General features: G+C 38.9%; 1 protein-coding gene across 1 annotated transcript in view; it reads left to right on the top strand.

Moving 5' to 3' along the window:
• The window catches only part of LOC126281677 (high mobility group protein 20A), an 89,645-nt gene that overhangs the window by 8,190 nt on the left and 64,786 nt on the right, over positions 1 to 16,669 (top strand). The window contains exons 2-3 of the mRNA XM_049980842.1: positions 8,032 to 8,193; positions 12,158 to 12,282. Coding sequence (XP_049836799.1) covers positions 8,032 to 8,193; positions 12,158 to 12,282 — 287 coding nt within the window. The remainder of the gene's footprint in view (positions 1 to 8,031; positions 8,194 to 12,157; positions 12,283 to 16,669) is intronic.

The following is a 16,669-nucleotide window of genomic DNA, read 5'->3' as shown; positions in this document are numbered from 1 at the left end:
TGAACTGCAGAATGATTTAGGCAACAAATCTGTATAGTGCAAAAAAATATGAGGTCTTCCACATAAGTACTGAAAACAAAAATTAATAAATTTTGATTACACAATACATTACACAATGCATCACACAAATTGATTACACAATATGTCACACAAATGTAAAGGTTGTCAAGTCAACTGATTACCTTATTTCAGATAGAAACAACTTAAATTGGAACCACCATATAGAAGAGATTTGTGGGGAAGGAAAACCAATACCTGTATTTTGTTGGCAGAAAACATAGAGATGCAAACAATCTACTAAAGAGACACCCTATAATACTCTTCTTGGTCCTCATGTGGGGTATTGTTTCATGATATGGGATTAGTACAGGTAGGATTGATGGAGAACATCAAAAATGCTCAGAGAAAGGTAGCTCATTTAGTGTTATCATGAAATAGGTGAGAGAGTGTCAAGAATATGATATGCATGTTTGAGTGGCAGTCATTAAAAGAAAGACTTTTTCATAGTGGTGAGATCTTTTCACAGAATTTTAATCGTGAACTTTCATCTCTGGATGTGAAAATATTTTGTTGAGGCTTACCTACCTAGGGAGAAATAACAATCATAATAAAATAAGAGAAATCAGAGCTTGCAAGGTTTAGGTCTTCATTTTCCCCACATATTATTCAAGAGTGGAATGATCGAGAAATAGTCTGAAAGAGGTACTATGAATCCTTTGCTACATGCTTTAAGTGTGAGTAGTCATGTAAAACAATAGAAAATCCTGGATAGATCAATATGTAGACCACGGGAAAGGCAGCCACTCACCTATAGCAGAATGAGCACATTTAAAGCTATTGCTCTTTTCCTAGCAAAAGTACACACATTCACTCATGCAGCCACACAGAAAACTGAACATGCACTCCTGTGTCGACGGGAAGATCAATTTAGTGGGAGTGCTTGTTTGAGTGTCAGTGTGGTTGTGTGACTGAATGTGTGTACTTTTGCTTAAAAAAAGAGCAAGAGCTAGAAAGCCAGTGTGGATACTGTATCCTGTTACATGTGTCTGTGTTTCAAGCAGTGGTTCATTATAGGTGAGTGGTTTGCTTTCACTTGTTTTTGGTAGTTATGTAGATTTAGGTGTAGGAATCTAGGTAATTATGTGGTGGAGATGGTTGAGAGATGATGAAAGAATTCAATTGTGTCTACACTGCAGGTGATGGGTTGGAGGTGTTGGTCAAGGAGAGCTCAGTTTCTTTCCACATGGTAACCAGTTAAAATGTGGCGTCTTGGGTTGCTATACTTATGGATTTTGGGAGGAATGTAGAAGGTGGTATATGAGGAGGGAAATGGATTCAGGAGAGAGGTTTGGAATGGGAATAAGAATTTGAGTAGGGATAGGAGATTATGCAATTGTAACTCTATAGCAGGGCTTGAAGGTGAAAGAATCAGACAGTTGATGAGTACCTTCGGTCAGGTAATTACTCTGGTTCATTGTAACAGTGTTCACAGGTAGGATAATTGAGGTTTTGGATGGCTGTTCTTTCCTTTGCCAGGAGGTTTGTGTTGTTTGGAAGGAACTTATGAAATAAGAGTAAGCTCAGATTGAAGGTAAGAAAATCCAGGAAGGTAACATGCGAGTGAGGGAGGGGCACAGTTGGATAGTATTAACCAGAACAGATAAGGTTCAGTGTTAGCTTTTGGTCAGAGAGGTCGGTGGCAGGAAATTGTTTCCGTTGTGGGAATCTGGAGAAGGAGAGTAGGTGTTTGACAAGTCCAACTTGATTGATTTTCGGTGTGGAGGCCACAGAGGATGCCTCTGGATAGCACTGCAACTTCTATGGGTTGGTGTAGCGAGGAATCAGGTCTACATGGCATTTCATGCAATGGACATACATTAGTTGGTGAACTGAGAGGTTTTATGTGTTTCCATGTCTCTGAACTGTTAGGATTTACTAGTGGTGGGACTGGAGCAAATAGTAGTAGGTCGAGGCATGAGGCAGGTTTTGCATTGGTAACAATTGGGGTATGGATAATGTTCTGGATATGTCGTATGGTTTTAAAAGGACAAATGTATGGGCCAAAAGTAACTATAGTTGGTATGAAGAGATCACGGAGAGATGACCTCATTTTATGCCTTGACCTCAGAGAGTCAGCCGTGGAAGAGTAATGTCTTGAGATATGGATGGGCTAGCTGTCAGTTGGGGAGGAAGGGAATACTGATACTTTTTGCAAATGCAAGCTATGTTTCTCTTAGTATCAGAGCAGAAGACTCTCTTGGATAGTTGGTTGTGTACAAGGACTATGTGGTAACTGCAAAGAGGAAACCAACCGGTTATACAAGTTTAGATGATGAGAGATTTGGTGTTGGAACCGATATATTTACCCAAGATGCCTAGGCTGTAGGTATAGAAGCATTTGATGTGAAAGAGTTGGCAGCTATTGAAGTTGAAGTATTGTTTTTTAAAGGTTCATGGCCAGTGTGTGAATGTAAACATCAATGAGCTGCATGTCAACATCAAAGAAGGTGACTTTGGATTTGGAGAAGGGTCAGATGACTTTGGGTTTGGAAAATAAAATAAACTTTTGCGGAAAGTGGAGGTGTTTCTTGCCACCATGAGTCCAGACCACAAAGATGGAATCAATAAATATCTACTAAGCCTGGGAGCATATCTCCAGGATAATAAAGAAAATTTCTTCATTGTGGCCCATATGTTTTCTGAATTTTAAACAGCCCCTTAATGGTGATTTTCTTTCAACTCTGTATATCTTCAAAGGAAAATAACACTGCATTTATGTTGAAGGTCAACATTATAACAGCACACAGATAATACCATATGTAGGCCTAATTCAGTGATATTGTAATAATGGTTTGTTAATGCTTGTCAAGAAGGGCCTGTGAAATTGAGTTGTGTAAAGATCAAACAATAATTTCCATTCCTCACTGCACTGTGTGTCATCATTGCAGCATCCTACTCAGATGCTATGCCTCGTTATTATTGCTGTTGAATTGGTCTTATGGCAACTTGCAAACTGTGGAGACAACACTATAGTGCTGACACATTGTTTGTTTATGTTGAACAAAGTGTGAACAAATGAGTGGAAGATGTAGCCAAATATTTAAAGAATATGGTAGTGGTTTCTAGAGGTTCCAGTAGTCCAGGACAGGACCACATAGAGCTATAGGGGTACAGGTGACCATTATTTGTTTGTCAGTGTCTGACTGTGCCACTGTTGCACCTCACAATAATTGGCCTTTTGCACTCACCCCATCTGCTGCCATCTATGTATAAAGGCAATTAACACCTTTGTGCCTGAATAAATTTCTGAATGAAAGATAAAAATAAAAAACTGTGGTGTTTTAGAGGTACCCAAAACACTCAGGAGAATGCGCCACTTGTCAGAAGTGTTGTTAGCTTCATGAAGAATAAGCATGTACTGGCATTGGTATTCAAAAACAGTTAACCTTCCAGTTAGCACAGTGTTGGTATGGTGCGAATTCGCTACACCTGGCATTGAGGTGTTCATATCCAAAAGTCTTAGGAGACAGAGACCAGTTATACAAGTGACTTAGTATCTTTATTCCTTGGATTAAGTTATGAAATACATTGAAGAGCCAAAGAAACTGGTACACCTACCTAATATCGTGTAGGTCTCCCACGAGCACAAGGAAGTGCCGCAACACAAAATTCGTAAGAGTACGAGGGGGTGGTGATCTTCTCTGAACACCACGTTGCAACAGATCCCAGATATGTTCAATAATGTTCATGTCTGGAGAGTTTTGTGACCAGTGGAAGTGTTTAAACTCAGAAGAGTGTTTCTGGAGCTACTCTGTATCAATTCTGGATGTGTGGGGTGTTGCATTCTCCTGCTAGAATTGGCCAAGTCCGTCAGAATGCAAATGGACATGAATGGAAGCAGGTGATCAGACAGGATGCTTACGTACGTGTCACCTGTCAGAGCCGTATCTAGATGTATCAGGGGTCCCACATCACTCCAGCTACACACACCTCATACCATTACAGAGCCTCCACGAGCTTGAACAGTCCCCTAATGACATGCAGGGTCCATTGCTTCATGAGGTTGTCTCCATACTCCTACATGTCCATCCGCTTGATACAATTTGAAACGAGACTCGTCTGATAAGGCAACATGTTTCCTGTCATCAACAGTTCAATGTCAGTGTTGACGGGCCCAGGCGAGGTGTAAAGCTTTGTATTGTGCAGTCATCAAGGGTACATGAGTGGGCCTTTGGCTCCAAATGCCCATATCGATGATATTTCATTGAATATTTCACATGCTGACACTCATTGATGGCCCATCATTGAAATCTGCAGCAATTTGCAGAAAGGTTGCACTTCTGTCAAGTTGAACGATTCTCTTCAGTTGTTGTTGGTCTTGTTCTTGCAGGATCTTTTTCCAGCCACAGAGATGTCAGAGATTTGATGTTTTAAAAAAATTCGTGGAATTGACGGTACACTCATGAAATAGTCGTACTGGAAAATCCCCACTTCATCACTACCTCGGAGATACTGTGCCCCATCATTCATCTGCCAACTATAACACCACCTTCAAACTCATTCAAATCTTGATAATCTGCCATTGTAGCAGCAGTAACTGATCTAATAAGTGCACCACGCACTTGTTGTCTTATATAGGCATTGGCGACTGCAGTGTCATATTCTCCTTTTCCATATCTCTGTGTTTAAATATGCACACCTATACCAGTTTCTTTGGCGCTTCAGTTTAGAGCACATCTGACCTCCTACTGTCAGCAAGTCAACTGGCTGATGAACAATGGACCATTATTCTCTTCAAATATGAATCTGGATTCAGTCTACAAAATTAAATGCGAGAATTCACATTTGCAAAGAACTAGTAATAGTTGTAGTGTAAAATACACAGGGTCAAGACCAATATGGATGCATTTTGTTGACAGTGTCAAGAGGGATCATACAGCAGGGAAACCACGTTTGTAAACCCATGAGCAGTAATAGCACCAGCTATCAAGATAAGATTTTGAAATGTAGTGTCCAATTGTGGTAAGGTTCTGTTGACTGTGATTCCCTAATGTTAAGCAATGCTCATTCACATAGTGCATGCCTGGTGGATTAATTCCTCCAAAGTTGACAGTGTTTTTCCATCTAAATGACTTAACACTTCCCACACTTCCCATATGCAAATGCTGTAGAGTTTGTCTGCGATAGTATTTGCTGTCAATTTGCTGCATACCAGCATCCACTGCCAATATTATTATGATGTTTCTTACTCACCCGAAGAAGGGGCTATTAACTGTCAACACTAGAACTGCTGACTAGATTGATGGTATGCAATAATGTTGTCATACCACTCTTGCTGTTAAAACTTGTCACACAAAATAGTCACAGAAAGAGAATGGTTTCCACATTAGTGACAAAAAGTTTGTGTACACAGTCATTTATTTATGCTAGATGTTCTTAATTTATAATCTTTTTTTTTTATTTTACAATTTGTTGAACAGCATTCATTAGGTTCAGTAAACTCATTTTTGATGGTTTGATCTCTCTCTCTCTCTCTCTCTCTCTCTCTCTCTTTTTTTTTTTTTTTTTTAGTTTGTTGGTTGTTTGCGTGTTCCCCAAATCTTAATTGCAATCTCTCATGTCATGGGGATTGTGTTAGTTTGTGGACATCAGTGTGTTTTTTTTATACTAACTAATTTATTGATGAAACTAATTGATTTCATATTTATCTTTATGCTTATATGAGATAGTTGCAGATGTTGGGATCATTTCTGGAAAAGACGAGAAGACACCGTTTGTTTCCCATACATCAACTCTCCATCACTTTTGTGTCAGTGATACCTATAATTACTATAATAATAAAATATTTTAATATAATATTAATAATAATAATAATTTGTTTACATCAGTGCTTAGTACACTACTTTAGTATAAGTGCTGGAAAATTGCAATTCATAGAAATACAGAAATGAAAAACATTCATCCAAAAATTTGAGAAATACATGGGTCATGCAAATGATTTAAAACTATGATAGTAACATACTCACAGCTTCAGCAACTTCAAAATTTTCTCATTATAAAATCAAAATGTACACACATCATCATCAGTATTTCACTTGGCATTACGATTGTGAACACAGGACTGTGGACGTGGACTATGGCTCTACGAGTTTGTAAGTGAGAAGAATTCCCCCCCCCCCCCCTCTCTCTCTCTCTCTCTCTCTCTCTCTCTCTCTCTCTCTCTCTCTCTCTCTCTCTCTCTCTCTTTTTCCAGTCATCTCCACATAAATTTGAGAATTGAGTCTTCCTGTTTTGTTTTTCTTAGTAGGAGCAAGTGTATCTTTCCCTTTCGGTTTTGGCTTGTACCCAACTTCCAATGCTTTGGTGATGAATACTTGTGGATTCCTGAGTTATGTCTCTTTGCCGTTGGCAGCAGGTACAGTTAGCCTGTGGATGGGTGCCTTTACCAGGCTGGATTGCCCTCCATATGCAGTTAAGATGCAAGCCCATCCACCTGGGCAAGAAACTGAATAGTATACAATGTTAAATAAAGCTTTTAATTTTCTGCAATTCCTTGCCACTTTCAAGGCTCTTAATTTTCAAACTGTTTTGATCTTCAGAGGTTACCTGAAAAATTTGAAAATTGATAACTGTAAAAATATTAACACGTTTACTATAATGTTTCTTTTTTTACTCTCTGTTCATTTGGATTTGCAATTGATTTGAGAGAATGGGAGCTTCTGTCTGTATATTTTCTGTTAATGCTGTTGATCTGCATTTGATTTTAATCTAGAAGAAAGAAAATACCTGCCAGACTCCTAGCAATGACAGAGATGGAACACATTTGCAGTATGTTGCTATGACATGAAATTTATTTGCACTTGCTTATAAAAGGAACACGTTTTCCAGTGGATATATGTCTATATTAAAGACAGTTGAATGAGAGGTGTGTGCTTTTGTTTTTATACAGTACGTACTTTATCTGTACCACCCCCCCCCCCTTTCAACACACACACAAAATATTCAAATGTTCTTGCCTTTAAAATTGATTTCACTTTCTTCTTAAAATACCATCAATTGTCCTTTATTTCTCTGTGGGGTAGTCAAATGATGTTATGACAGATACTTTCTGTGCCAGAATCAGTTTCATTTGTGAACATGGGAGGCTGTTTATGATTATTAATGCTACTATTGCGTTTCTCAGATTCTGTACTGTCCTTTCACAATATATCTAGGGGTAATCAGGTTTGATTCAATGAGAGTAATTTTCCTCCATGACTGTGATATAATCCAAGACAGAAAAAAGGTCAGCATCACTCGTAAAGTCATCTACATTTTCAAGCAGATGTAGATTTGAACTATCATCAGTGCAGTGTAGGTAGCCTAGTCATGTAGACTCAGTGTGGTTATAACTTTGGTATGTACAGGTGTCAATTGAGCAAGAGTTTGACTGATGATTGTATATGCCAAAGCTATATTGTTATAGTGTCATTATAACTACATACACTGAGTTTACATGACTGCCTATAAGGCAAGCAAGGAGGAAATTGACAGGGACTGCATATAGGTGACTCTCAATGGGAGAGTGGGTTGGCTGTGAGGCGTACTGAAATAGTCCGCTTAGTTGCATTAACACTGTGTCCTAGATGGCACAGTGATCTACGCACCTGCCTAGCAAGCTGGAGATCCTGAGTTTTAATCACGATCCACTGCTGATTCCACTTAATGTGCCAATGCAGCTGAAATCAGTAATCCATTCCTGTTCCTTTCCTTTCTCCCTCCATCCACCTTCATTTTACATAAAACATAAATTACCCATAAGGTTTTTGGTCAAAAGCTTTTAAATCGAATGCTGTTTATCGTTCCTTCTACATAATGATAAAAAGCATTATAGTGATATTTAAGTTTTTAATACAGTAAAGTATGAGGAAGAGCTTGTCAAACAAATTGATCAGTTTATACTAATATTTAGATTTTTATCTACAAAATAGTATTACTGCTCAACGCTTGATTTATTGCATGATAGAACTAAATTACACATGAAATTTGCAGCCACACAGCCAGTGGCAGCAGTGACGAAAGGAACTGGAAGCTCAGATGAAAAAGCTCCAGATTCATCAGACAATGGTAATAAACCTCGTGCCGGTTGGCCTAAGGGAAAGAAGCGGAAAAAGAGCCAGCGTGATCAAACTGCACCTCGACAACCCCTGACAGGTAGGACTAATGCATGAAATTTTTCAGTTAAGTTACTTGATAAACAGAAGAGTGGAGCCACTATTTCAGTCAGTGATATCCTATAACAACAATTCCAGGATGAAATAATATGTAAAATAAAGGAAAGGCAACCACTCACCCATGGGAGACTGATATGTGGCACACAGAAACACTCAACAGGAAACAGTATTTAGACTAGATTTCAAGCTTGCTGTTTGTCAGGTAAAAGTACACACACACACACACACACACACACACACACACACACACACACACACAGCCTGCAGACAGACATCTGGTCCAAGCACCTCGAGATGGTGGTCAATTGTGGGTGATGTGTGTTTCTCGTATAAATACATGTGTGTGTATTCTTTTTTGAAGGCTTTGACCCAATGCCAAGTGTGTAATTGTCTTTGCATTGTGCCTATCTGCAGCCCGAAGTGTCACCTTGACAAGTGGCAGTCTACTTTTTCCCATTGTTTTATAATCAGTTATTTTTGTTTCTGTGATGAAATAATGTATAATCTGGTTATCTATAAACTGAGATAACCATTTTAATCTACTCTTGGAATAGTTTCATTATTTGTAAGTTCAGTAATTTTGTTTGGTTGTAAAGATTTCTACAGTGGCACGTAGCATTGGTTTGCAACAAACTTATATGGTAGATTGGAGATAATGCTATTTATCTGCCACTGATATTTTTGGCAAGAACATTAATGCTACACTACTGGCCATTAAAATTGCTACACCATGAAGATGATGAGCTACAGACGCGAAATTTAACTGACAAGAAGAAGATGCTGTGATATGCGAATGATTAGCTTTTCAGAGCATTCACACCAGGTTGGCACCAGTGGCGACATCTACAATGCGCTGACGTGAGGAAAGTTTCCAATCGATTTCTCATACACAAACAGCAGTTGACCGGCATTGCCTGGTGAAACATTGTCGTGATGTCTCGTGTAAGGAGAAGAAATGTGTACCATCACGTTTCTGACTTTGATAAAGGTTGGATTGTAGTCTATCACGGTTGTGGTTTATCGTATCACGACATTGCTGCTCACGTTGGTTGAGATCCAATGACTGTTAACAGAATATGGAATCGGTGGGTTCAGGAGGGTAATACGGAATGCCGTGCTGGATCCCAACGGCCTCGTATCACTAGCAGTCGAGATGACAGGCGTATTATCTGCATGGCTGTAATGGATCGTGCAGCCACCTCTTGATCCCTGAGTCAACAGATGGGGACGTTTACAAGACAACAACCATCTGCACGAACAGTTCGACGACGTTTGCAGCAGCATGGTCTTTCAGCTTGGAGACTTGGAGACCATGGCTGCGGATACCCTTGATGCTGCATCACAGACAGGAGCATCTCCGATGGTGTACTCAACGATGAACCTGGGTGCACAAATGGCAAAATGTATTTTTTTTTCCCCCCCAGATGAATCTCGGTTCTGTTTACAGCATCATGATGGTCGCATCCGTGTTGGGCGACATCGCGGTGAACGCACATGGGAAGCGTGTATTTGTCATCGCCATACTGACATATCACCTGGCGTGATGGTATGATGTGGCATTGGTAACACATCTCGGTCACGTCTTGTTCGCATTGACGGCACTTTGAACAGTGGACGTTACATTTCAGATGTGTTACGACCCGTGGCTCTACCCTTCATTCAATCCCTACATTTCAGCAGGATAATGCATGACGGCATGTTGCAGGTCCTGTACGGGCCTTTCTGGATACAGAAAATGTTCGACTGCTGCCCCGGCCAGCATGTTCTCCAAATCTCTCACCAATTGAAAACATATGGTCAGTGGTGGCCGAGCAACTAGTTCGTCACAGTACTCCAGTCAGTACTCTTGATGAACTGTGGTATCGTGTTGAAGCTGCATGGGCAGCTGTACCTGTATATGGCATCGAAGCTCTGTTTGACTCAATGCCCAGGTGTATCAAGGCCGTTATTATGGCCAGAGGTGGTGGTTCTGTTTACTGATTTCTCAGGATCTATGCGCCCAAATTGCGTGAAAATGTAATCACATGTCAGTTCTATTATAATATATTTGTGGAATGAATACTCTTTATCATCTGCATTTCTTCTTGGTGTAGCAATCTTAATGGCTAGTAGTGTAATAAGACTGATACAGATCATTAGCAAAAAAAAAAATCCTTAGATAGTCTGAGGCTGCTAAATGATGAACCTATAGATATTTGTGTATAAACAGGTCATAGTCATAGTTGTAGCCTTTGTAGCCACAGCTGAGGACCATGGCTGGTCAAATTTTGGGCATCGAAATTTGGTGAGTATTCACACTTTTTTCCCTGGTATATTTCCTTTCTGCCTAACTATCAACTATAATTCTTTTACTTCCTCATTCTCTCTAAATCAAATAGTTTGAACATTCTACTTTCAACAGAAGGTGAATTGAGATTTTATCACTCAGTTGTGGTATAATCTCATTATGTGACTCCAGTGCTGTCAGGGGTGGGGGGGGGGGGGGCGGCAGGACACCTGAATTGTAGTTTCTGAAGTAATCTTCACTCTCCATTACCAAGCATGAGACCTCTATTAGAAATATTACATGTATGACTTCGTTTTCCAGTGAGCTGTCTTCTGTTGAATGAGAGATACTCAGCCCATGACATACATGCCTTTAGGAAGGGTGGTTTTTGTTAGTTGTTTGCAGGACTAACAATCAGTTGATGGCCTGGTTCCACATTTTTAACTATTTTTGTTGAAGCTTACTTCTCCTGACAAGTTCAGTTCATATTGTTTGTTTTCTCAGTTTATCTTGTTCTAACAGCATTTCTATCATAGCTCATTTGATGTTAGTGAAGTATTCTGCTTTCTCAGTTCACTCCTAGACTTCCATTTCAGCTCCTTATCTGCTTAGACAGTTACTCTGGATTGTAATTTCCAGAAGTTGAGCTGTTAGTGGTATATTGTTTGCACTGATCAACCACTCTGTACCTCAATTATTGTTTACCTTTACTCATTCCATTTTTTTTTTTTTTTTTTATTTTTTTTTTTTTTCCCCCCCACAAAGGACTTGTCATTACCATGTTTAATGCAGACTGAAATTGAAAATTTTCTTAGGACAGTTCTGGCATTAGAGTAAACCTTCTTGTTATTCACATGCTGGACTGTCCAGTTTCTGCTCCGATATCTTAGATACTTTATGTCAGTAATACCTTCCTTCTAGTGGACAGGGCAAATGGAAGCTTAACCCCAGTCCGAGAGTAACTTTTCCATTTTGTCAGCAGTTATATTAACCTAAGTGGAATTTAATAGGTCACCCACAATGATGTCCTCTCCAGCTGTCTTATTATTCTTTTGTAGCATAATAAAAGAGACTTAATTTTCCACTACAGGAGCTAGTGAGTGAGTTTTGTAATTAGTGCTTGTTGACAGTTGAAATTTTCATTAGGTGGACTGTAATTGACCGTTTCTTTACATAGACTATATTTTCTGAGATTCTGATTTATTGTCTAATGTTCTTGTTTCAGAAACATATTCTGACATAGGTTAATTATTTATGTGTAAATAATTTTAATTGTAACCTTGTAATTGAGCCATGATAGAACTTCTCAACAAACAGTTCGCTTGAAAAGGAAAAGTAGTTTCTATTCATAAACATGTGTCCTGAACAGAAAAGACTACACCTGCATGACAGGCAGATGTTGGCAACAATTCATGTGCCATTTTTAATTGGTATTACATGTCCGCATTTTTGTGTGTTTCTGTGGAAGAAAGGATACATACTGCTCATTCGTTAAAAAAAAACTTTATGCGCCTTCAATTTTTTAGTAAAATTTATATCTTCTTTTGAAAAAGTACTTTGCAACATTGCATTCTTAAGACTGGAAATTCGGGTTGTTTGAGAACTTTGTGTTACTACATTTTTTTACGCATTAAATCATATGAAGCACCAATTCTTACCTCTCGAATTCTGTTACCAGGTTATGTGCGGTTTTTAAATGATCGCCGTGAGAAGGTGCGAGCAGATAATCCAAACCTCCCTTTTCCAGAAATAACAAAACTGCTAGCAGTGGAATGGAGCCAGCTCCCACCAGCCCAAAAACAGGTATTCCAACATAGCAAAGCTGTAGACAGCAACAAATATTGTTTATAAAAACATAGTGCCAGCCGAAGGTTTTTATTTATGAGGGTTGCCCTGCACATTTTTATGAACAACCATGAACTGTAACATTATTATTTATTTTAAGAATTGTCATTTGTTTTTCTTAATGCAATGTCAGCTCAGATACTGAATTTGTGACGATATCAATTTTTGACAATTTTATAAAGAACTAACTCATCAATAACACCTTAAATCTCTTAGTTCACAATTAGTTATCAGTTGCCTTCAGAAAAAAAAGCTGTTTGCAGTTGATTTGTAGAATTTCATTGTGTTCATGTTCTCTCTAGTGATAGTTTGCTTTCCTCTCTCTCTCTCTCTCTCTCTCTCTCTCTCTCTCTCTCTCTCTCTCTCTCTCTCTCTCTTTTTTAAAAAAAATGCTCAATGTCAATATAGAGGCATCCATAGACATATTAAAGCCTGCAATGTGTTTGATTTTTCATGAATGTTGAGCCAGATCTGTTTCTGATGGATTCTACACAACTATTACTGAACCTCAAGAACTGTGTCTCTATGGGTGTAAGAGAAGGCTCAAAAATTTCGACAGAGGAAATTCAAAATATCCATACAACATTATAAAAGGAAATAAAAATTGGATATATTCATATGAACTGGAAACTAAGCAATAATCGAGTTTTTGGGTGATCCAGGATGGACTAAAACTAACTAAACCAGTTCATTTGTGAAGCACTTGCGAGAAAATGATCACTTGTTTTCTTTGTTAAGCTGCACTGGTCATACCTGTTGCTTTAGAGGATCAAAGGACATTTAATACTGGATGGTATAGAACAATTTTTCTGCCACAAGACTTTGATGAAATAACTTTAATAGGTCAAACAATAATAGTCCTGAGTGACACAGCAATGAATTTAAGCAGTCGAACAAGATTTTCACAGCTATATTGAATGACTTGTATTTTGAAAATTTTTGGGTGCAACTGTAAACATTGTTGTGGTCTTCAGTCCTGAGACTGATTTGATGCAGCTCTCCATGCTATCCTATCCTGTGCAAGTTTCTTCATCTCCCAGTACCTACTGCAACCTACATCCTTCTGAATCTGCTTAGTGTATTCATCTCTTGGTCTCCCTCTACGATTTTTACCCTCCACACTGCCCTCCAACGCTAAATTTGTGATCCCTTGATGCCTCAGAACATGTCCTACCAAACGGTCCCTTCTTCTTGTCAAGTTGTGCCACAAGCTCCTCTTCTCCCCAATTCTATTCAATACCTCTACATTAGTTACGTGATCTACCCATCTAATCTTCAGCATTCTTCTGGAGCACCACATTTCGAAAGCTTCTATTTTCTTCTTGTCTAAACTATTTATCGTCCACGTTCCACTTCCATACACGGCTACACTGCATACGAATACTTTCAGAAACAACTTCCTGACATTTAAATCTATACTCGATGTTAACAAATTTTTGTTCTTCAGAAACACTTTCCATGCCATTGCCAGTCTACATTTTATATCCTCTCTATTTCAACCATCATCAGTTATTTTGCTCTCCAAATAGCAAAACTCCATTACTACTTTAAGTGTCTCATTTCCTAATCTAATTCCGTCAGCATCACCCGACTTTATTCGACTACATTCCATTACCCTCGATTTGCTTTTGTTGATGTTCATCTTATATCCTCCTTTCAAGACACTGTCCATTCTGTTCAACTGCTCTTCCAAGTCCTTTGCTGTCTCTGACAGAATTACAAAGTTAGATATAGTGGGAATTAGTGAAGTTCGGTGGCAGGAGGAACAAGACTTTTGGTCAGGTGAATACAGGGTTATAAATACAAAATCAAATAGGGGTAATGCAGGAGTAGGTTTTATAATGAATAAAAAAAATAGAAGTGCGCGAAAGCTACTACAAACAGCACAGTGAACGTATTATTGTGGCCAAGATAGACACGAAGCCCACGCCTGCTACAGTAGTACAAGTTTATATGACAACTAGCTCTGCAGATGATGAAGAAATTGATGAAATGTATGATGAGATAAAAGAAATTATTCAGGTAGTGAAGGGGGACAAAAATTTAATAGTCATGGGTGACTGGAATTCGAGAGTAGGAAAAGGGAGAGAAGGAAACATAGTAGGTGAATATGGATTGGGGGTAAGAAATGAAAGAGGAAGCCGTCTAGTAGAATTTTGCACAGAGCATAACTTAATCATAGCTAACACTTGGTTCAAGAATCATAAAAGAAGGTTGTATTCATGAAAGAATCCTGGAGATACTATAAGGTATCAGATAGATTATATAATAATAAGCCAGAGATTTAGGAACCAGGTTTTAAATTGTAAGACTTTTCCAGGGGCAGATGTGGACTCTGACCACAATCAATTGGTTATGAACTGTAGATTAAAACTGAAGAAACTGCAAAAAGGGGGGAATTTAAGGAGATGGGACCTGGATAAACTGACTAAACCAGAGGTTGTACAGAGTTTCAGAGAGAGCATAAGGGAACAATTATCACGAATGGGGGAAAGAAATACAGTAGAAGATGAATGGGTAGCTTTGAGAGATGAGGTAGTGAAGGCAGCAAAGGATCTAGTAGATAAAAAGACGAGGGTTCGTAGAAACCCTTGGGTAACAGAAGAAATATTGAATTTAATTGATGACAGGAGAAAATATAAAAATGCAGTAAATGAAGCAGGCAAAAAGGAATACAAACGTCTCAAAAATGAATCAACAGGAACTGCAAAATGGCTAAGCAGGGATGGCTAGAGGACAAATATAAGGATGTAGAGGCTTATCTCACTAGGGGTAAGATAGATACTGCCTACAGGAAAATTAAAGAGACCTTTGGAGAAAAGAGAACCACTTGTATGAATATCAAGGGCTCGGATGGAAACCCAGTTCTAAGCAAAGAAGGGAAAGCAGAAAGGTGGAAGGAGTATATAGAGGGTCTATACAAGGGCGATGTACTTGAGGACAATATTATGGAAATGAAAGAGGATGTAGATGAAGAGGAAATGGAAGATATGATACTGCGTGAAGAGTTTGACAGAGCACTGAAAGACCTAAGTCGAAACAAGGCCCCCGGAGTAGACAACATTCCATTAGAACTACTGACGGCCTTGGGATAGCCAGTCCTGACAAAACTCTGCTATCTGGTGAGCATCATGTATGAGACAGGCGAAATACCCTCGGACTTCAAGAAGAATATAATAATTCCAATCCCATAGAAAGCAGGTGTTGACAGATGTGAAAATTACCGAACTATCAGTTTAATAAGTCACAGCTGCAAAATATGAACACGAATTCTCTACAGACGAATGGAAAAACTGGTAGAAGCCAACCTCGGGGAAGATCAGTTTGGATTCCGTAGAAATATTGGAACACGTGAGGCAATACTGACCTTACGACTTATCTTAGAAGAAAGATTAAGGAAAGGCAAACCTACATTTCTAGCATTTGTAGACTTAGAGAAAGCTTTTGACAATGTCGACTGGAATACTATCTTTCAAATTCCAAAGGTGGCAAGGGTAAAATACATGGAGCGAAAGGCCAATTACAATTTGTATTGTAAACAATAGTAGATAAAATAGAATGTGAGGAATAATGTGTTACAGAGAACCCAAGGCAGTTAGAGGTAATAGTTATCTCTTGACGTTTTTTTTTTTTCTATAAATTAGATTTCAGCCTCCTTCTTCTTTGCATTTTCCTGTTTGTCTGTGGGATCAGCATTGTTGGGCCACGGCAATGTTAGTGGTAGTTGGTAGCTGAATGTCCTTCCTGATGCCACCACTCCTCCCATGGCAGACTTTGTATGCCATATCGATCTGCGTCTAGAGTAAATCTCATTTCCATTAAGTGAGACTGTTTTCTAAATGTTTGCATATTGTGTATGTGAGAAGGGGATGTGGGAGCCAGTTGGGTATTTACCTAGGTGGATGTGGGAAAGTGCACAAAAACCACATCCTCACTGGCCAGCACATGAGGCCTTGTCATTAATCCACTGGACAGATTCTATCCAGGGCCTACATGCTTCCTTATATCCCAGAAGCTGCCACTTTTACATGCTCAGTGATCTGCATTCATACTAAATTGATTCTGAATGATTGGAGAAATAATACTTTTTGTAACATGTCTATTGTTATACAAGGTGCATGAGAAATGTAGTGAAACTGATAACACTTGAGTGATCCGTAAATGCTGTGTTGTTCTACTTGTGTAGACTGGTGTGTTCACCCTATCCAGATGCCCAGTCCATACAGCCATCACATGAGTTTTGAGAGCGCAGTCAGTGAACTTGTGTTTTTGTTTTGTGTTACGAAAATGGAAGAGCGGAATTTAGAGCAACATTATGTCATCAATTTGTGTGTTAAATCATCAT

This window comes from Schistocerca gregaria, chromosome 7 (genome assembly GCF_023897955.1).
Source record: "Schistocerca gregaria isolate iqSchGreg1 chromosome 7, iqSchGreg1.2, whole genome shotgun sequence".
Lineage (NCBI taxonomy): Eukaryota > Metazoa > Arthropoda > Insecta > Orthoptera > Acrididae > Schistocerca > Schistocerca gregaria.
This window is presented reverse-complemented; position numbering and strand designations above follow the sequence as displayed.